General features: G+C 42.4%; 1 protein-coding gene across 2 annotated transcripts in view; it reads right to left on the bottom strand.

Moving 5' to 3' along the window:
• Positions 1-23,070, bottom strand: part of mbd1a (methyl-CpG binding domain protein 1a) — a 65,012-nt gene that overhangs the window by 3,937 nt on the left and 38,005 nt on the right. The window contains exons 8-14 of one of the 2 annotated variants that reach the window (XM_034171851.1): positions 17,993-18,145; positions 17,426-17,497; positions 14,853-14,915; positions 11,505-11,582; positions 10,157-10,717; positions 1,751-1,918; positions 1,379-1,513 (exon numbers count right to left, since the gene is read on the bottom strand). In XM_034171851.1, coding sequence (XP_034027742.1) covers positions 1,379-1,513; positions 1,751-1,918; positions 10,157-10,717; positions 11,505-11,582; positions 14,853-14,915; positions 17,426-17,497; positions 17,993-18,145 — 1,230 coding nt within the window. The remainder of the gene's footprint in view (positions 1-1,378; positions 1,514-1,750; positions 1,919-10,156; positions 10,718-11,504; positions 11,583-14,852; positions 14,916-17,425; positions 17,498-17,992; positions 18,146-23,070) is intronic. The other variant, XM_034171852.1, reaches the window with a different exon arrangement.

Raw genomic sequence — 23,070 nt, 5'->3', positions numbered from 1 at the left:
CTTTATTAAAGAGCATAAGACAAAGTCTTTCAGCAGGAAAATTTTTAAATGTGTGACAGCATCCTGTATCGTAACTGGATCTATGCTGTTTCCAACAAACCAAACCGTGGGAAATCGGGTAAAAATTTGGGGAGTTATGGATTATTGTAGTCGGGAATTCACCTTCCTCAGTACAAATAAATGCACTGGGGGCAGAAAAGGGACCCATCCAAGATGGCGGCCAGCTGATATGTCAGCTCCAACAGACAGCAGCAGTCCATGAGGCATCTACGCATATAATGTCTATGCTCTGAACCACAAACACTTCCTGTGCAGGTTTGACTGGCTGTGGTTTAAGTTTTCACTGCACCTCTACGGAAACAGCATCATCACGACCGGCACATGCGGTTCTGCAGAAAAACACTCAGGTCATTTTTATTCTTGCATTTTATTTTTAGATTTCTTCTTTTTCTTTTGGCTGCTCCCGTTAGGGGTCAACACAGCAGATCACTTGTTTCCATCTCACCCTGTCCTCTGTATCTTCTTCTGTCACACCAACCACCTGCATGTCTTCCCTCAGCACATCCATAAACCTCCTCTTTGTCCTCCCTCTTCTCCTCCTGCCTGGTGACTCCATCCTCAGCATCCTTCTCCCTATATACCCTGGGTCCCTCCTCTGCACATGTCCAAACCAACTCAATCTCGCCTCTTTGACTTTGTCTCCAAACAGTCCCACCTGAGTTGTCTCTCTGATATGTTCATTCCTAATCTTGTCCATTCTTGTCACTCCCAAAGAGAATCTCAACATCTTCAGCTCTGCCACCTCCAGCTCTGCCTCCTGTCATTTTATTAGTGCCACCGTCTCTAAACCATACAACATAGCTGGTCTCACTACTGTCTTGGAAACTTTCACCTTCACTCTTGCTGATATTCTTCGGTCGCAAATCACTCCTGCCACCTTTCTCCACGCTGCCTGCACTCTCTTCTTCACCTCTCTACCACACTCTCCATTACTTTGAACAGTTGACCCCAAATATTTAAACTCATCTACTTTCACCACTTCTACTCCTTGTAACTGCACTATTCCACTGGGCTCCCTCTCGTTCACACACATGTACTCAGTCTTGCTTCTACTGACTTTCATTCCCCTTCTCTCCAAAGCATATCTCCACTTCTCCAGACTAGACTCAACTTGCTCTCTACTCTCACTGCAGATCACGTCATCTGCAAACATCATAGTCCACGGAGACTCCTGTCTGATCTCATCTGTCAACCTGTCCATCACCATTGCGAACAAGAAAGGACTCATCCCACCTCCACCTTGAATGAGTCTGTCATTCCTACTGCGCATCTCACCGCTGTCACACTATTCTTGTACATGTCCTACACTATGTATTACCTGGCTGAGCTGGGCAAGTCTCTGCGGGTTGGTGCGGTACAGCGTGTGTGTGCTGGGCAGCGGCCGGTCCTGCACGGTGATATGGAAGCAGTAATCGGGCCTGATGTGGACGATGGTGTCCGTCATGGAGGACAGCTGCAGACACACACACAGCCAACCAATCAACCTGTTCTCATTTAATCATTTTTTATTATGTCACTTTATGACATCGCAAAGGCCTGGTGTTGGGCAGAAGAAAGTGTAACATGATTTAACTATTAACTAAAAAGCCTCAGAACTCCTCTAAACTGATCCATGGACTCAGCAGGTCAGTACGGCAGCATGTCACTGTCACAGCTAAACTGCAGCCTCAAACTGGAGCCGCAAACTTACCCTTGAGCACTGAAGCAGCTGCAGCAGTGGCCCAGCGGCCAGAACCGCCACCCAGTGTGCCGGCAGAACTGTCCGCCTCAGCGCACGCAGCAGGCTCAACAATGGTCGCCAGCCTGAAGGCTCATGGCTCCGCCCACTGTCCTTTACCGTACTGACCACTTCTTTGTTCTGAAAAAAAGAGCCAGATTCAGGTTCAGGTTGTGACATAAGGATCTGCACACTAAAGCGGCAAGAACTTATCGTAGCACAGCAAGAGTGTGGCGTCTCACTAAACTCATGAGACAATTACCACATCAACAAGCGTCTCTCACATAAAGAGGCAATCGTACATGCGTGCTAACGTTCTTTTTTTTTTTTTTTTTTTTTGCTTAATCCTGAAGGCCATCGGGGCGTTTTCTTGATTTTAGCACAACTTTTTAAAAAATCCCCCTTTAAGGTACTTTATTTTACTGTTGCCTATCAAAACATTCAGAACAACCTCAGCTTTCTGAATGTGAGACATATATTTGCGTAGCACACAGTGTAAAGATATGAACTATTAAAACACATATGATGAGAAGTTGACCGGGACAGTGCAGAGGGTCACTCGGGCTCTGAGGGTGAATATTATAGATTTATTGTTGTATGTGTGTGCCCTTTAATTCTTCATCACCCACTGCAGTATGTCATTGGGCGTCTTAACATGTCTGCGTGGTGAGCGGTGGGTGACAATGATGTGTTTCAGTGTTGGTGCATTTTTTTTTTTTTTTTATTCACAATCATTTTTACCCAAGGCCAACATATGGCCATCGGGTACTGCGAAGACCTGGCATCCGTCTGTCTGTGTTCAGCATAAGTCCAGTTCTATAACTGCCACAGTCTTCAAATTCACAGGGAACATTCTTGGGACACAGACCTTGGACAAGTTCGAAGATGGCTACCCTTGATCTATTTTAAGACATTAAAATGTCACATTCTGTACTTAATTTTATGGCATGATCTCTTGAGCGTTTGTGCATGAACGTGGTAATGTCGCTTCCTGCTATTGCTACATGCTAACTTTGTTTCATTTTTTGCCTAGAAACGACACCTTTCTCATATATTATGTAAAAGCTAGTGAGAAATAAACACTTCTAAAACTGAAAGCGCTGTGTTTGTAACCTGATAACACCTCTGGAAGGATTTACAAAACATTTAGCGGTCGTTAGTGTGGTGACGCCTACAGGTTGGTAGCAAAACTCTGTTTCATTTGTGTATCAATATACCCTCTTTGTCATATACTATTACACAACGTATTTATTATAAACGCGAGTGAGAAATTAACACTTCTAAAACTGACAACACTGTTTTTAGAACCTAATAATACCTCTGAAGTGATTTAAAAGACATTTCGCAGATGTTAGGTTTTGAGTGGCGGGGTGACAGCCAATCAGAGTAGAGCTGCACCGTGATGTCACAATCTGATTGCTAGCTGCAAACTCAGTTTTTGGAACCTAATAATTGCTTAAACAACTGCAAATTATACAGACCATAATGCTCAAACAGCTGAGGGTATTTTAGCATTGTGTTACTTTTTCATTTATAGATGGACATGTTTATAATGCACTTATCCTATTTAGCAACCATAGCTACCACTGCATGTTACCTGCAGGGGTGTGCATGAAGACTTCGGTATTTTCAGACTCAAAATGATCTTTTGTATGATCAATATCGAATATTACCATCACTTACTGAGGCATTGCTGGGCCGGTAGCATAGGTTTACATTTATTCTACCTAGCTATACCTGCCCGCAGTAACGGGCGGGTATCCCAATACCCGCCTGTTATGCATAAACTGATATCATAGCATGCGCAGCCCAAGAACTGTCTGCAGAGGAAAAGATGAAAAGGCGAGAAGTGTGTGTTGGTCCCAATATGGATATTACAGATGATTTTCTCATGGATAGTACAACAATGAACAGCAGCCAAAGAAGCCAGCTTGATGAGGACGCCCTGGCAAATTTGGAGAGCAGCGCTTGACAGCCAACACGACAAAAGTTAAAGTGAGCCAACTTTTTATGTACGCGTTTGCTGGGTGTCGTGCGTTTTTAAATGACATTAAATATTGTTAATGTGATTCCACGTGTTGTGTATCTCAGTAAGTGACCAATAGTACGAGGGTGAAAATCATTTTGGGCGACTGGGCATGGACGTCGGGCCTCTGAAAATGCATAACGCCCTCCAAAAGCATGTTATTGTATTAATGATGACACTGTCAGCTCCCCAGAACTCACAGCACTTCATAAAACTCTACAGATCATCCTCAGCCTGTTTTGTTAATAGTCAGTTTTATTTCTCCTTTCACAATTCTAAATTTCAATCTTGTTTATTAATGGATTTAACACTTACTAATAATTAAAATGTGAAGCGTTTGGAAACAGGACATGCATACCAGTGGTGGGCATAGCTAACCAAAAAGTTAGCTTCGATAACAGCTAATCAGCTAACTGAAAAGTTATCTTTTATAAAGCTAAACCGATAAACCACCCAAAAATGTATCGGAAGCTACAGCTAACCAATAGCCGATAATTTTCAGTATTGCTTAAAATACACCTGCAACTACTAACAAGCTGATTTTGAGTTTTAACACCACAATCGCTTCTGGTAGCATCAAAGGTGACCACAGACCCAAACAATGAGTCATGGTGTGAAACTCTGTTCGGTTTGGTGGGGTTTGTTTTGGGCGTAGGACAAGGAGGCAAGGGTAAAGTTTGTGTCTGGGATGGAGTTTATTTGTTAGTATTGTGTGTAGTGGATTTATAATTGTTGTTCTAAGCGCTTTTTATGATGCATGCAAAATTCCATTCACATGAGGTTGGTATGGATCCATGTTTGTCTGTTTAACTGTGGTGTTGTATGTTTAAAATTTTTTTTGTTGCGTTTTGGGTAAAAAGTTTAGTTTTAATGTTTTGCTGTGCATGGTCTGGTTCTTTGTCTTGTTGAAAATCTGTTGATTTGTGATTTGTAAAGCGCGGGGTTTCTGTCGCGCGATTTGGTCGGACCGCATTCAATTTGCGTTAGCTGTTAAGATGCTAACTGATTTTAAAATAAAAACGTGAATAAATTTAACTGTACAAATTGACACCAGTCACTAAACAGTCACTAAAATTTAGCGAATAGGACCGTCGAGTCCCTTTGCTGATTTTTAAATTTTAAAACACTTTATAAACTTGGTTAGCATGGAGCCAAGCAGGCTGGGCTAATCTAGTCTAGCCTTCCTTACTGCTCAAACAGCATCGCGGGTTGGCGTGACTTGGTGTATCGTGGAGGCTGCTGTGGTTGAGTGACAGTACTCCATCCAGTCCAAAATGGTTAAAAGATGGTTCTTTCAAGTTTTATTATAACTATGTAGAGAGCTACGAAGCCCGCTTCACAGGCAAAGGCATTCAGTAAACAGGAAGATAAAGAGGGCAGGGAAATCTCCAAGCCTTTTAGGAGGTGATGCCATCTATTGGTGGCGGTCTTTATTGCATTTTATTTATTTGGTTTTGAATGTTTGATTATTTTTGAATACTTTTTAAGTAAATATGCAGGGGTATTTTTGATTTTAAATTTGATCTATTATCTCCCTTGGTTTGGTAAGTATGTGAATATAGATAGAATTCAATTCATTTAGATTCCGTTTTATAGTGAATAATTGGACTTACATTTTATTATTTTTTTTATTTTTCATATTAATCAGTTACTTGCATCAATTCGGCTTTTGGCATTGTAGCGATTATGTAATCAAATTAGTTACTGCCTGGAGCTAGTATTTTCACTGACATAATTTTCTGAATGAAAATGATAAAAAAAAAAAAAAAAAAAAAAAATTTCTTGACCAAATTTAAAGATTTTAATTAACTGGAAGCATAAAATATCCTAATTTTGGTTTTACTTACAGTGTGGGTGTTGTTGCTTAAACACTTTTCTCTTTTCAGATTTTGAAGTTTCTTTTGCAAAGAATTTGGAGACCTTTGCAGTGAATTAAATTCTCCCAGTGAATTTGTACCTGGTATTTTTTTGGGGGGGGACTGATTGTGTGCTTGTTTTAATTTGTTGATTTTTTTTTCAACAGGGGATTGACGAATGCCTATGTCTCCTGTGGCGGAAACATGCACTCTCTGACTCTGATGCTCCCAGCCACATGGAATTGAATGATTTTATTGTTTTGTTTTTAATTTCAGGAACGAATGGTAGAGAACCAGTGTGTGGAGTCTGGATGAGATGGAGAATTTTTGATCCTTTATGATTTTAGATTATAATTACCTTCACATTGCTGTGTCGTAGTAATAAGACACGAGCACAGTGGTAAATTTAGTTGCATTGGAACATGCTACAGACGTATGTGATCTTCGTCACACCAACAAATTTACTGATGTCCCAAACCCTACAGGAGATCATTTTAGTGAGCACTTTGTTAATGTGGGTAAATATGCCGTGATTTTAATTGTATCCCCCGCAGTGTGTTCCCATTATGATGAAAATACAGTAATGATTTGAAGGTTATTAAATGATTAATTCATCAAAGTGAAATTATGTAGAATAGTAGGTAATACTCTTTGGAAATTGTTATGGCATACGAGGTCTGTCAATAAAGTATAGGTCCTTTTTATTTTTTTCAAAAACTATATGGATTTCATTCATATGTTTTTACGTCAGACATGCTTGAACCGTCGTGCGCATGCGTGAGTTTTTCCACGCTTGTCGGTGACGTCATTTGCCTGTGAGCACTCCTTGTGCGAGGAGTCATCCAGCCCCTCGTCGGAATTCCTTTGTCTGAGAAGTTGCTGAGAGACTGGCGCTTTGTTTGATCAAAATTTTTTCTAAACCTGTGAGACACATCGAAGTGGACACGGTTCGAAAAATTAAGCTGGTTTTCAGTGAAAATTTTAACGGCTGATGAGAGATTTTGAGGTGATACTGTCGCTTTAAGGACTTCCCACGGTGCGAGACGTCGTGCAGCGCTCCCAGGCGCCGTCGTCAGCCTGTTTCAAGCTGAAAACCTCTACATTTCAGGCTCTATTGATCCAGGACGTCGTGAGAGAACAGAGAAGTTTCAGAAGAAGTCGGTTTCAGCATTTTATCTGGATATTCCACGGTTAAAGGAGATTTTTTAATGAAAGACGTGCGGACGGATTGCAGCGTCGGCTCGCAGCCGCCGCGACGCTCCGCCACAGGAAAAACACCTCTGTTGGAAGCCTTAAGGACAAGTTGGAACATGTCCAGCTGTTAAACAATTTCTCATATACTCACTCCACTGAAAGCCATCAAAAGCCGCCTGGATTTTACAAATGGTTATCAACACGGAGGTGTTTGGCCTGTGCTGCCGCACCGCGTCGGCTGCGTCCCGACACGCAGACCCGTCCGCATGTCTTTCATTAAAAAAATCTCCTTTAACAGTGGAATATCCGGATAAAATGCTGAAACCGACTTCTTCTGAAACTTCTCTGTTCTCTCACGACGTCCTGGATCAATAGAGCCTGAAATGTGGAGGTTTTCAGCTTGAAACAGGCTGACGACGGCGCCTGAGAGCACTGCGCGACGTCTCGCACCGTGGGAAGTCCTTAAAGCAACAGTATCACCTCAAAATCTTTCATCAGCCGTTAAAATTTTCACTAAAAACCAGCTTAATTTTTCGAACCGTGTCCACTTCGATGTGTCTCACAGGTTTAGAAAAAATTTTGATCAAACAAAGCGCCAGTCTCTCAGCAACTTCTCAGACAAAGGAATTCCGACGAGGGGCTGGACGACTCCTCCCACAAGGAGTGCTCACAGGCGAATGACGTCACCGACAGGCGTGGAAAAACTCACGCATGCGCACGAGGGTTCAAGCATGTCTGACGTAAAAACATATGAATGAAATCCATATAGTTTTTGAAAAAAGCCCTCGTATATTACAGTGGAAATTGCACATGATGAAATGATATATATATATATATATATATATATATATATATATATATATATATATATATATATATATATATATATATATATATACACACACACACACACACACACATATACGAGGTCTATTAGAAAAGTATCCAACCTTATTATTTTTTTTCAAAAACCATATGGATTTGAATCACATGTGATTACATCAGACATGCTTGAACCTCGTGGGCATGCGAGAGTTTTTTCATGCCTGTCGGTTACGTCATTCGCCTGTGGGCAGTCTTTGAGTGAGGAGTCGCCCACCCTCTCGTCTATTTTTTCATTGTTTATGAATGGCTCAGAGACTGCTGCTTTGTTTGATAAAAAATTTTTCAAAAACTGTAAGGCACAACTGAGTGGACACCATTCGATAAATTCAGCTGGTCTTCTGAAATTTTTAACGGCTGATGAGAGATTTTGGTCTGGTAGTGTCGCTTTAAGGACGGCCCTCGGCGCCTGACGGCGATCTGCGCTCTGAGGCAGTGTCATCTCGCTGTTTCAAGTTGAAAACTTCCACATTTCAGGCTCTGTTCACCCAGTAAGTCAGCAGAGAACAGAGAACTTTCAGAAGAAGTCGGCATGAGGAGTTTATGCAGACATTCCACTGTTAAAGGTCATTTTGTAATGAAAGAACGTGCGGGCAGAGTCGCATGTCGGGCCGCACCCGACCGCGGGGGGTCGCGACACGAAAAACACCACCGTTGGAAAACTTAACGGGCAAGTTGGAACATGCCCAACTGTTAAACAATTTCTCAGTTACTCACTTGTTGAAAGCCATCAAAAGCCGCCTGAATTTTACAAATGGTTTTCAACACGGAGGTGTTTTTCCTGTCGCGGCGCACACAGATTTGCGTTGTCGTCACGGAAACGACTCGGCGAATTTGCGCGCACGTTCTTTCATTACAAAATGACCTTTAACAGTGGAATATCCGCATAAACTCCTCATGCCGGCCTCTTCTGAATCTTCTCTGTTCTCTCATGACATCCTGGGTCAACAGAGCCTTAAATTAGGATGATTTCAGCTCGAAACAGCCAGACGACGTCGCCTGGGAGCACTGCGCGACATCCCGCTCCGTGGAAAGTCCTTAAAGCGACAGAAACAACCCATAATCTCTCATCAGCTGTTAAACTTTTCACCGAAAACCAGCTGAATTTCTTGAATAGTGTCCTAACGGATATCCCTCACAGGTCCTGAAAAAAGTTTGATAAAGCAACGCGCGCCGTCTCGAGCAGCGTCTCAAACAAAGGAATTCAGCCGAGAGGGCTGGACCAGTGCTCACTCAGAGCCTGCCCACAGGGAAATGACGTCACTGACACGCGTGAAAAAACTCACGCATGCGCACGAGAGTTCAAGCATGACTGGTGTAATCGCACGTCATTCAAATCCATACAGTTATGGTTTCCAACTGGCTGTCTCTAACAGTTTCTGAAAAAAAATTCATGGAGCAAAGCGGCAGCCTCTCAGCCATTTCACTGACAATAAAAATCCAACGAGGGGGGTGGACCAGTGCTCACTCAAAGCCTGCCCACATGTGAATGACGCAACCGACAGGCGTGAAAAAACTCACGCATGCGCACGAAGATTCAAGCTTGTCTGATGCAAGCGCACGATTCAAATCCATATAGTTTTTGAAAAAAATAAAAAGGTCGGATGCTTTTCTAACAGACCTCGTACATACATACAATATTATTATGCTATCTGTGGGTGGTATGTTAGGGTGCATTTCACAGGCTGGTCCATCTTTGGAAATGTCTGGTTTATTTTCTTTGAAATGGTAGTTTGAGCTTCATTTTTGTGCTATAACAACAATCTATGTTGTGATTCTTTTCAGAGTCTCTAATTAAGCTGGGTAGAAGGAAATCTATGATAGAGACAGACGAAGGAAATAAAAGAGGGAACACAGCAACTTGGCTTATGATAAGTGTGAGTAAGGACGTCTGGCTGAGGCTAGAGTGAAGAAAGCACAACCCAGAACTGCTACAGTCAAACGTAAAGTACCACAATATGAGAAAGTCTGAGTAAAAGCACTGACAGAGTTACAGGACATGGGGATAAGAAAAAAAAACATTCCACCACACACCATTCCAACTCATTATAGAAAATTTGCATAATTTATTACCACCCTTTAAAATGTCAGATACCTATTTTATAAACACGACCCAATCTAGAGCCCGTGGATCCCCATGGACAACATGGTAGTTATATTTTTATTTTACTTATGTCATACTGTAGAGGTTAGTTTTCACTGTGAGTTTAAAGGGCATCATTTTAGAAAATTTTATACAAGTGGCCTGAACTTGATTTATTTTTAAATTTGATTTCATGTCTAAATAAAGGTGCGTTTTTGTCTCTGCACTGCTGCTGTGACGCTGCACATAATTAATTGGATCCAGACCGGACAGACTGTTTGCCTTTGGAGGTGGGACATCAGTGTGAACCTAAATACATGATTGACAGCTTCACTGACCGGTGAAATGCTCTCTGAGGGTTCGCTGGCGTCATTGCATATGATGACATCATCAGAGCCCCTTCCCGTTTTAGTAGAGTTGTCTGAGATGTCAGAACTCTCTGCCGTTTGCGTCTCCTCATCTGAGCTGACCCCGGACACGTCCACCTCAACGTCATAGTGCTCTCCCTCCTCCGTCACTCCTTCAGCAGACACCTCCTCTTCACCCCTCCCTCCGGCCATCTCCTGCACGACATATCCTTCCTCCCACATCCTCCCGTATGCGTCAATCTCCACGCCGACCACCTCCTCCTCTATTCCCCCCACGCTCCCCTCCATCATCCCTCCATCCTCCCAGAATTCTCCGTCCCCTGCCGACGGGCCGTATGCGACCTTTACAGCTATCACCTCCTCTTCCTGCTGTCCAGTTGTTTCGTGCATGGCCCAGCTGTCCGCGTAGACTCCTCCCACTTCTCCATATCTGCCGTAGGCTTCCATCTGCGTGGCTTGGCACTCCTCTCTGGGCTTGAGGAGTAGAGGATGGAGTGATGGAGGAGGAGAGAGGTAGAGGAGGGATCCGTCCTGGAAACACAGCACACACTTCCGTCAGATCCGAGTCCAAACCTGAAACTAAACTAAAGTTCAGGATGTCATGGAGCTAACGCTTATGCTGTGGGCAACAGTATTGAGTGGAAACGCTAACGTCCGTGCTGTCGCGGGAAAAGGGGTGGGGCTAGAAGCAAATTATGGCACATAAACACTTAGAGGACAATGCTACCCCATTAATAGACTTGGGGCCATTTTTGAGGTCGCTAACAAGCGAACTAGCCAACCTCAGCTCAGGGCTCGAGATTAACGAAGTGGCAAACACTGAGGCTGATCAGGGACCAGCGCTGCACCACGACGCTGTCCGAACCTGACAAGCAGGAACTTTCTGCATTGTTAAAACAATTCCACCATCGGGGCGTCGACATCATGCGTCGCTCGTGTTTGACGTTCTTTGGGAGGGAGACAAACAGTCGCGTACTGACAAACCCGCTGATGGCACACGCGCACGTAGCATCTCTGAAGATGGAATGTAATGCGAAGTACACAACAAAGTTTTTGTTTAATCTCAGCTTCGTTGACCATGTCGATGTGAGCTGTTTGTGTATTTCTCCCGGAAAAATGCTGAACAAAGTTGGAGCTGAGGCCTCGTGAGCTTTTATAATTAAAGCCCGCTCTCTGCTGGAACTTTGCATTGTAGGCGGAAACAAGCAGGAACAAACACCACACTTCCTGTCTCATGGCGTGTGACCCTGTGCAGAGCGCAGCTCGGCACCGAGCCTCCGCGTGGTGGAAGGGGTTTGGATTTGGGGCTGTTTGTTACCTGAGGAACCATTCCGGACAGACAGGAGTCAGACAGAAAGCTGGGGACGAGCTGGCTGCCGTCGAGACTCAGTTCCAGCTGCACAAACAAAAATATTATTTCAACGTAGAAAAAAAAACTGCCAGCAGTTTTTACTTTTATCAATTAAAGACCTTTAAAGTGGATATGACACCTAAAAAAAATGAGGTAAAACTGATATAAATATCAAAATATACATACAGTATAGTAAGTTGAAAGTGGTTTTAATCATTATCACTGAGAAATAAAGTTTGTATAGCTTCTCAAAAGTGTGTTTCTTGGAAAGCGCGCTGGCAGCGTTCCATCAGCGGTCACGTGATGCCGTGACGTCACAACGTGTAGAGTCCCGTCTTTGTCTGTTTGATCGACAACAGGAACAGATAGACCTCAGCATGGACAGGGACGAGATCGAGAACTTTTCTGACTCTTCAAGTGTGGATTATTTCTGTGAGGAAATCGAGACTGACTCGGATCCTGAGGATGTCGCAGCAGTGATTAGACCCTACAGATTGGAGCCGTATCTTTCGGACAAATATTCAAACCAGGAGCATTCTGGCAGCGAAAATAATGCCGACGGTGTTTATGGCGGAGCCGAAGCAGAGGCAAGAGATGTGCGAATTCTGATGGATTTTGAAAGGCTGCATAATACGGAATGGTAAGGGAGGCTTTGATTTTTGTTGCTGCTGTTTATAACACTAATTATAGCATTTTTGATTCTAGCGTCTGTTTACTGCCTTTGTTATTTTTCCAGAGCCGCGATAGTGTAGCTACTACTTGTGGACCACAGTCATTACCTTCGGGTTTTTGCCATTTTCGAGTGCCTGGCACTGCATTCATCTGTGTTTAGTTACATTATTGAATAGGAAATAAATGGTGAAAGTTTTGAAAAAGATCGCCGGAAACAACAGTGAACATGCCGCCGCCATGTTTACTACGTATTGCACTGATATTTTTACAAGTTCCTTGACCATTTCAAGATTATTGTGAACATATTATTTGGGGTTGACATTTTGGGTGTTCCTGTGAGCATTGAGAACATGGAGACGGTAGAGGAAAGTGTCTGCTGTCGGGAGCAAATGTGTGCGTGCGAGCGGAGCGAGCGATAGCCTGACATTTCGTGCATCACACCACACCGCGGCTTTCGATCAATCTGCCTGGACTTGAAAAGGCTAAAACCTTTTGCCCTTGTGTTTGTGCAATATGCTGCGACACACTGGTCAGGCATATCGACAAACACGTCCCTGAGAGCTGTTTAATCAAAGTTTCTGCTGCTAAAAAAGTGTAAACAACGGCCGCCAGGTGCACAAGCCGATACGGTCTGCACGCAGTGACATATTTCAGGTTTGGTGCTCAGCGGGAAGCTGGTCATGGGGCGTGCACATTTTTCAGTTCAAATGTTGTATATAACGGGAGAACCGCGTCCATCTTCCCAAAATGTTTAGGTTGACCGAATGATATAACCTTTGTTACATGTAATAAGACTATGTTGTCTTTAAGTGTCATATCCACTTTCGAGGTTGTTGGGAAATTTTTATTTTGTATAAATTCTGGCACATGCAGAGGTTTTTGGAAAGCATAGTGCAGCACCGATAAGAAGTCAAAACTTTAAAATCTTGATTTAACGCACTTTAATCCATTTTGTTTTGTGTCAATGGCTCTGTTTACATGCACATAAAAATCAGGTCACTATCAGATTATTATGGTGATGTAAATGTGGCCATCGAGCACGTTTACATGACCACAATAACCAGATAACTGCCAGTAATCTGATCTGACGCATTTACCTGCACTTCAGCAACCTGATAATCAAAAAAACTCGATTTACAAGATTTCAGTTCATGAGACAATTCTTTCAAAGTGGAGAATAAAGAAAGAAAGAAAAAACAGACTGTATAAAGAAAAAGAGCACACTCTCTCCCCCTCCTTCTCTCTCCCCTTTCTTTCCTCTTTCTCTCCCTCCCTCCCTCTCTCAAATAACAGTCGCTATCAGATAAAACATACTGGATTTTTCCATTTACACGGCCACTTAATAATCAGATAATGGCCAACAATCAGACGGCAACCGGATTTTTATGTGTCTGTAAACGGAGCCACTGTTTTAGCTCAAATGTGCCAATTAGATTTTGATTCATGATGTTTTCCATATAGATTTTAATGATCAATGGGAATATTTTAAAAATGAAATGGTCTTTATCCAATGAAATTAAAGGGATCATATTGTGACAAATCACCTTTTACATTTTCATGTGTTTGACATTTAATGTTCAACATCTCCAAAGTCCCACAATTGTGAGTGTTCTTACAGATATTCTCTTGAATTCTCTTGATTTAAGCAGAATTTGTGACTGACACAGCTCGCCTAACACCTCTGTGACATATGTAACAAAGGTAACACCACACCCAACTATCCTCTAATTTTATCTCAGATTAACACCCCCCTCCTCTCAACACACACACACACACACACACACACACACACACACACACACACACACACACACACACACACACACACACACACACACACACACACACACACACACACACACACACAGAGCACCTTAACTGAAGTGATGATTTAAAAAAAATATCACACACACAATGTGCATCAATAACTGGTGCTCAGTGAGTTCATGATGCACCATTTTTACGAGGTTCATAAACTCAACAGTTTATTTTTATACATTAAAATGTTTCTGTAATTGTTTTTAATAGGAGTTTTTTTTTGTTCATTGTTCCTACGTTTCAGAGAATTGAATGTTTGTACGTTCTATGTGCCTTGTGAGTTGAGTGGCGATATTATCTGGGGCAGTTATTAAGATGTTTTTGAATTCCCTCATGATTATTCTGATTAATATGACGACTGTTTGTTACGTCTGCACTAAACTGACACCTGGTGTTGTAAGAAGGTAGAGCGAGCTGCAAGTCTTCAGATGTGTCTTTGTGAGCGTCCAGTTTTAGTTTGTCCCTGAAAGGAGTCCAGAATATGTTCAAACCTCTTTCAGGCTCATGTCCACAAAGCCCCAAAGTTCTGTTTCTGCCCTCAGACGGTTCACTTTCTATTTTGGTGACATAGGTCACTGAAGTCTTTATCTGAACTCCTTCTTGTTCTGTGAGACACACCCCCTGACATGCCCACATCTCCTGCTCGCCTCGCTGCAGTGAGGGGGCGTGGCGTGGCGTGTGAGCGAGTGAAACAGAAACAGGTTGAATCACCTCAGTGTCTGTCGCAGTTTGTCTGCTTTTCAATGTGACTGCTATCATTTCATTTTTGGATGTCAACACTTTAAAAAGCTCTGACAACAAATGAAGCTCAAGAACTTTGTGTACCTGTAGTGTTCCAGGAACTAGTCCATCAGGAAGCTGCTCTCCAGGTCCACTCACCTGTTCAAACTACAAAAACACAAGCAGAAAATCACGCCTGTGCACTTATCATGGTGTCTAATCAGCATCTTGGTATGGCACACCTGTGAGGTGGGATGGATTATCTCAGCAAAGGAGAAGTGCTCACTATCACAGATTTAGACTGGTTTGTGAACAATATTTGAGGGAAATGGTGCAAAACCAAAAGTGTTGCATTTATATTTTTGTTGAGTGTATAATCAGAAGATTCATAGAATCTGGAGAACTTTCTACACATAAGCGGCAAGGCCGAAAACCAACATTGAATGCCCGTGACCATCGATCCCTCAGGTGGCACTGCATTAAAAACCGACATCATTGTGTAAAGGATCTTACCGTGTGGGCTCAGGAACTCTTCAGAAAACCATTGTCACTTAACACAGTTTGTTTGCTACATCTAAAAGTGCAACTCTAACATGCAAAGTGAGAGCCATACATCAACAACATCCAGAAACACCGCTGCCTTCTCTGGGCCCGAGCTCATTTGAAATGGACAGACAGAAAGTCTGACCTGATGAAGGTCTGATGAGTCCACATTTCAAATTGTTTTTGGAAATCATGGACGTCGTGTCCTCCAAACAAAAGGGGAAGTGTTAGTGCCCATGGCATGGGCAACTTACACATCTGTGGTGGTACCATCAATGCTGAAAGGTACATCCAGGTTTTGGAGCAACACATGCTGCCATCCAAGCAACGTCTTTTTCAGGGACGTCCCTGCTTATTTCAGCAAGACAATGCCAAGACACATTCTGCACGTGTTACAACAGCGTGGCTTCGTAGTAAAATAGTGCAGGTACTAGACTGGCCTGCCTGCAGTCCAGACCTGTCACCCACTGAAAACGTGTGGCGCATTATGAAGTACAAAATACGAAAAGGGGGACCCCGGACTGTTTAACAACTGAAGTCGTACATCAAGCAAGAATGGGAAAGAATTCCACCTACAAAGCTTCAACAATTATTTCATTTTCCAAACGCTTATTGAGTGTTGTTAGAAGGAAAGGTGATGTAACACAGTGGTAAACATACCACTGTCTCAGCTTTTTTGAAACGTGTTGCAGGTATCCATCTCAAAATCAGCAAATATTTGCACAAAAACAAAAAAGTCTATCACTTTGAACATTAAATATCTTGTCTTTGTGGTGTATTCAATTGAATATAGGTTGAAGAGGATTTGCAAATCATTGTGTGGCATGGGAAAGGGAAGTCTGGGGTCCCCTGCTGAATCTGTTGCCCCCGTGACCCGAACCCGGAAAAGCGGTTGAAGATGAGTGATGAGTGAGTGTGTTGTGTTTTTATTTACATTTTACACAACGTCCCAACTTCATTGGAATTGGGGTTGTATAATCAGTATTAAGTTTGTAGAGTCTCTCAAATAAAGTCATGAAACTGTCTCTATAAGGAACTTTTTAAAAAGAGAATTAATAAAAAAAAAAACAGCTGACATGAGGACTAAAACAACTGTTACGCTGTTTTAACCCATGTCAGCTGTTTATTGACACTTAATGGATGTTTCTCCATGATGACACAGATAAATATATATTTATTAGATTTTTCACAGTTATATACAAATTTATTTGTGTTTTTAACAGGCTGTGTTTATGACTCGTGGCCGTGCAGGTGCACAAAAGCTTCTCACAGCTGCTGCTTTTACCGTGACTAAATCAAAATGAAAGGTTATCACTTAAAAACGAGTCATCAGAACACAACATCACACTTATGTAAACTTTGAAATTAATCTGTACCTCAGCTCATTGAAGTGCACACTGGGACGCTTCTAGTAACTACGTCACCTGTCGGAAGCACTCTAGTACTCACGAGTACTTTGTTTTCGGCGGCAGAATTGAGATTCCTCAGTCTAGTATCTGGGCTTTCGCTCCTGGACAGGGTGAGAAGCCCGAATATCTGGGAGTGGCTCGGAGTAGAGCCGCTACTTCTTCACATTGAAGGGAGCCAGCTGAGGTAGTTTGGGCAGCTGGTGGGGATGCCCCCTGGTTGTCTCCATAGGGAGGTCTTCCAGGCACGTCCAACTGCGAGGACACCCAGGACATGCTGGAGAGACAACATTTCCCATCTCACTTGGAAATACCTTGGGATTCCCTGGGAAGAGTTGGAGGACTTGGTTGAGGAGAGGGAAGTGTGGGAGGAGCTGCTTTGTCTGCTCTCATCACGACCGGGATCCGGATAAGCAGCAGAAAATTAATGAATACAGAGTTTCAATGCAAAACCATGTCAGTCCTTTTTTTTTAAGAATATACACTGAAATGTAATGTAAATCCATTAGAAAGTACACAGATTTCCGTCACTATGGTTCCAATTCTTTAATATTCAGCACCCTGGCAGCCAACAGCATGTTGGCACCAACTAAAAATCTGTTGTTTTGGACTAACTGGGTTTTGCATTTGAAGAGGCATAAATGAAAAAAGATCTATTGTGTACTCAGTGATAACAAACAAACAAAAGAGAAGAACAGCTTACAGTGTGCGTCTTTTTTTTTTTTTTACCTGAGGAGTCCAGTCATCGTCCTCTGACTCTCCATCGTCTGTCCTCCACCCCCACCTCCCTCTGCTCACCTCCTGGAACACAAGTAAATCATTTCAACACAGCTGGTTCTGGTCTCAGTGAGCCAGAACGTCTGCTTGCCACCTTCATCAGAGGAGGGAAAAAAAATGTATTAATTTGCCCCAAAGCAAAGTTGGTAAAATGGTTTCTAAGCCTGTCCGGTAGTTTGGTCAGAGACTGTCTGATAATATCTGAGTGGAAGTGTAACGGAGGCCATCAGGAGTTGCTGTCATCAGCAAACCTCACTCCCCAATAGCTAGAAGGATTCTCTGAACACAAGGCCAGAGCTCCGGGTTTTAGCCATCTGGCTAGAGAGTCTGCCTCCCATGCCGAGGACCCCGAGGGGAGCGAATGGGAGGAGTCAAACACACAACACAATGTAGATTACAGCCACTAGAGAAGCACAGATGGATTTTCCTCTGTGGGGAAATATTTTATCATCATCTCAAACTATCACAAATAATAAAATACAATCAGTCATGAAACAGAAAAAACAAATGACCTCTGACCTCTGGGGTGAGATTAGCCGGTCCCGGATGTGTGTCCCTGGTCTTATTCCTGCCCTCGTCATCCTGATCCTGCATCTCTTCTGTCCAGACGTCACTCCGTCTCTCCGTCCTCTCGCCGCTCTGTCCTGGACACGGGCTGCGCTTCATCATCCTCTGGAACGTCAACAAATCTTATCAAGATGCAGGGCCGGAGCGGGACTCTGGAGGTTCATGACTCAGACCGGTCCACTTTAGATCACGACCTCGTATGATTATTAAAACCATTGTAACCTCACATGTTAAGTCTACAATATCGCAGTTCTGTAAAACCTTGTAATTCAATGTATTTTTCTAAAATATTTCTAATTCAGTGCAAGTAAGGGTTGCTTCACAATGTAGATTTATTCTCCAACATTCGCAACTTAGATTTCATCAATATGAGACCGTGAGTTAAAGGTCAAACCTCCAACACTGTTCTTTACAGCAGAATATCAAGCAAGTCAGTGTTCAAAGATATCACAAAAATAAATAAATAAATGAAAAAATAATAATAATAATCCTGGACTGGCTATTTACACCACGGTGGTGCATACTGCCCAATGCTGATGCACAATTTGCACCACCACGAGATTTGAATTTCAACCAATCAGAAGGCTGTCAGTTTGCTGTTAAAAGTTGAAATCCACATACTCTAACAGCTGCTGTATCTGAATGGACATGTCATTGTTTCAGAAAATAGAGTATGAAATGTCGTATTATAATGGCTAAAAATAAATATAGTGTATTAGAATGATTCAATATGTTGTTACTTATTGTTTTCTTAGGGCCCTGTCCCACTGGCGTTTAGGAGGATTTGCACATGAAACGAGGAGACAAAAGCTGAGCGTCCGCAACAAAGGTGGGCGGAAATGACAAATGTCCCAGGGTGGATCAGCGAATACATGAGGAAGAAAAGCGGATATAACAGGGAACAGAAGCGAAGGCGACCACGGAGGCGGCCCCATGAGGGACACAGCGCCCGTGATGCACTCGCTTCATCCGTGCCCACTCTGTCTGCATGCGCGACATACCATTTGCGACCGTGATGTGGCCATGCTGGGCATGCGTCATATCTGCTTTGCACGCTGTCCCGGTCTGCCGCCAAGCCGCGCCAACCAATTGCAGGTATCAGCGGATGACAGGGGATATGCGGCGCGTTGGTTGTGTATGTCCTGCGTATGTCGTCAGTATGTCTTCAGGCAGTGATGCGGATCTCATCTGCAGCAGGATTTTTGAGCCGCTCAAAAATCCTGGCTGCGGACATGCGTGCCTCTGCGGATGATCACGGACGTGTTCGGATGGCGGCCGACTCATACAGGAATGTTACAGGGTTACTGCGGTTGTTTGGCGGATGTGGGCCACTTTTGTGCGCATTCCATCCTCCTAAACGCCAGTGGGACAGGGCCCTTACATGCTTACTTTTTTAAAAATAAATTTTGCCTTTTTGAAAATTCATCACCTTTGATTTTAAGTGCTCGAAAAGGTTTTGTTTTGGAAACTGCAAGTGTGCCACAACCCTGATGGTGAACACTTTTACATTTGACCGTTTCTTTCTGTGACGTCTCCTTTTCATGCAGTAAAGTGTAAATAGTGTTCTTTTGATTTGTGGGCTTCTGTTCTGCCTGGGTGCTGGATATACGTATGGGGCAGATACATTTCCTGAATGGAAAATTACTTTTTGGTGATTATTGTAAAAATGTAGAAAAAAAAATGTCAGAAAAAATGCACAGATGTATTTTATATATATAAATTTGGCTGGCATTGCATTTTGCTACAATTCACATAAAAATGACTTTTGCAAAATTTTGACTTGACTTGGACTTGTTTGCCAAGTTTGTGTTAAGACAAAGACGAGTGAACTAGACAAACCCATCACGAAGGTCTGTCTCCTTCTGGAGGCAGTCTGATATGAGGCAGTGGTAAGACTGCACTCCTACCGTATGTCATGTGCTAGTAATCTCTGACATCAGAAGACAGAAGACTTCAAGTTGAACAGATTTTAAGTGCCCCTGTCTCTTTCTATTCAATTTTATACAATTATAGACTTTTGATTTCGGTGTACCCATGATTATCCAGACCTGGTCAGGATGACACCGAAATCAAAAGCCTGTAACTGTTTTATTATATGGTAAACAAGAAAATTGAGAGTTTGTCAAACATACTAAAACTGAAAAATCAATCTCAAGTTTCAACTCTTTATTATTACTGTCATACTGCACCAACAGGTCCAAAATACTTCATGAGCACAATCTCTAAAGCCCCTTTCACACCGGGGTTGGCTCAAGCTTCCCTATCGTGTTACGACGACACAGGAATGTCTGCGTCAGGTGCGCGCTGCAGACAGACTGTGCACTCTGATTTATCTTCTAGTTTATATTTGTTCTTGTGCTGAGCTGCAGGTCTGCACTCTGAGTTCTGTTAGATTATTTATCTTATTTCAACCAGAAAAACAAACACTAAATAAATACAAATGTTTATTATAAATGCAAAAGGAAATAATTTAACAATGACTGCAGTGTGATTGTAAAGTAGGATTTCTGTGACATAAACCTCATGATGTTTTATATATATATATATATATATATATATATATATATATATATATATATATAGTCATTTAAACTTGTAATTTCATCAAAATATGTAATTGCCTTTAATGTTATCAGGACAGAGTCATTTCTAAAATATGAATTTGGGCACAATAAGTGGACAGCTTCTACCTGTGCAAATGTCTTTTGACTTTGATTCGTGGACATTTTTAATGATCCGTTCATTTATTGTTAAAATATAAACTGAAACAGCTTTTTTAAAAATAATAAAATAGTTGCTGTTTAAAGAGCCTTTTATTTAGAAGCAGGTGATGTTCTGCTGGATGTTAAATACGTGATATTATTGAATAACTAATATTTTGCTATATTTTCCAGTATTTCTTTTTCTTTTTCATCCGAGGGGGGCGAGGTTGATGACGTGAGGGGCGTCGCCCCCAAACGCCCCCTCGTGGCGCCGGGTCCGCGTTTTGTACTATGATCAAGGTGAAATGACAGTGAAAGTGTGTGTTTAGGTGTGTGTTCATGGTGTTTAGGTGTATAGTATTTGTTCATTGGGGGTTCGGTGTGGACGGGTGGGTGTGCGTGTTTGGGGGTGGATTCGTCCGGCCAATAGTGGGCTGGTCCAGAGGAAACATGCCAGGGCCGAAATTTGTTCCCAGTCCGACCCTGACTGTGAAAGACATAATCTAAAAAAAAAAAAAAAAAATCCAGAAATCACAATGTATGAATTCTGTCTCTCACAGACCTGTTAATGTTTCTTTAAGAAGCCCTCTTATTCTGCACTCTTTACCTGTATTAATTGCACCTGTCTGAACTTGCTACCTGTATAAAAGACACCTGTTCACACACTCAATCAATCACACTCCAACCTGTCCACCATAGCCAAGACCAAAGAGCTGTCTAAGGACACCAGGGACAAAACTGTAGACCTGCACAAGGCTGGGATGGACTACAGGACAACAGGCAAGCAGCTTGGTAGAAGACAACAACTGTTATGATTATTTATTAGAAAGTGGAAGAAACACAAGATGACTGTCAATCTCCCTCGAACTGGGATTCCATGCAAGATCTCATTTTGTGGGGTAAGGATGATTCTGAGAAAGCTCAGAACTACACAGGAGGACCTGGTCAATGACCTGAAGAGAGCTGGGACCACAGTCACAAAGATTACATTAGTAACACATGATACTGTCATGGTTTAAAATTCCGCAGGGCAGCAAGGTCCCCCTGCTCAAGCCAGCACATTTCCAGGTCCGTTTGAAGTTCACCAGTGACCATCTGGATGATCCAGAGGAGGCATGGGAGAAGGTCATGTGGTCAGATGAGACCAGAATAGAGCTTTTTGGAATCAACTCCTTACCATGTTTAGAGGATGAGAACAACCCCAAGAAAACCATCCAAACAGTGAAGCATGGGGGTGGAAACATCATACTCTGGGGGTGCTCTTCTGCAAAGGGGACAGGAAGACTGCACTGTACTGAAGGGAGGATGGGGTCATGTATTTTGGCAAACAACCTCCTTCCCTCAGTAAGAGCATTGAAGATGGGTCATGGCTGGGTCTTCCAGCATGACAATGACCCCAAACACACAGCCAGGGCAACTAAGGAGGGGCTCCGTAAGAAGCATTTCAAGGTCCTGGAGTGGCCTGGCCAGTCTCCAGACCTGAACTCAATAGAAAATCTTTGGAGGGAGCTGAAACTCCAAACCTGAAAGATCTAGAGAAGATCTGTATGGAGGAGTGGACCAAAATCCCTGCTGCAGTGTGTGCAAACCTGGTAAAAACTACAGGAAACGTTTGACCTCTGTAATTGCAAACAAAGGCTACTGTACCAAATATTAACATTGATTTTCACAGGTGTTCAAATACTTATTTGCAGCAGTAACATACAAATAAATTAAAAAAATCATACATTGTGATTTCTGGATTTTTTTTTTAGATTATGTCTCTCACAGTGGACGTGCACCTAAGATGAAAATTTCAGACCCCTCCATGATTTCTAAGTGGGAGAACTTGCAAAATTGCAGGGTGTTCAAATACTTATTTTCCTCACTGTATATATATATATATATATATATATATATATATATATATATATATATATATATATATATATATATATTCAGAAAAGTTATACTAATATAACTTTTCTTCATCCAATATTTCTCTATGTTGGACGACTTGCCATCCATCAATTGTTATGTTCTTCACCCCCCTACCAAATTAAGCAAACAACAAAGAGTCAAGTAAATTAGATCAATTTATTTTGTTGTGAACAGCATATGACTGATTCTGATGCGATGAATGCTTCTAAAATGTCAGTAGCGTGCTTGTATACCTTCTTAGTGTTTTTGGCATCCTTGGAGTTCAATATTTCCACCAGTTCCTCCTCTGTGAACTCAGCAAACCTCGCTGGCAGACGGTTTTCTGCTGTTGTTGACATGTTTGTTGCCATTTTTTCAACCAGCGTCTGTCAGCTAGTTCCTGACCTTCGTATGCTGCGCTCTGATTGG

The sequence above is a fragment of the Thalassophryne amazonica genome, chromosome 6 (genome assembly GCF_902500255.1).
Source record: "Thalassophryne amazonica chromosome 6, fThaAma1.1, whole genome shotgun sequence".
Taxonomy (NCBI): Eukaryota; Metazoa; Chordata; class Actinopteri; order Batrachoidiformes; family Batrachoididae; genus Thalassophryne; species Thalassophryne amazonica.
This window is presented reverse-complemented; position numbering and strand designations above follow the sequence as displayed.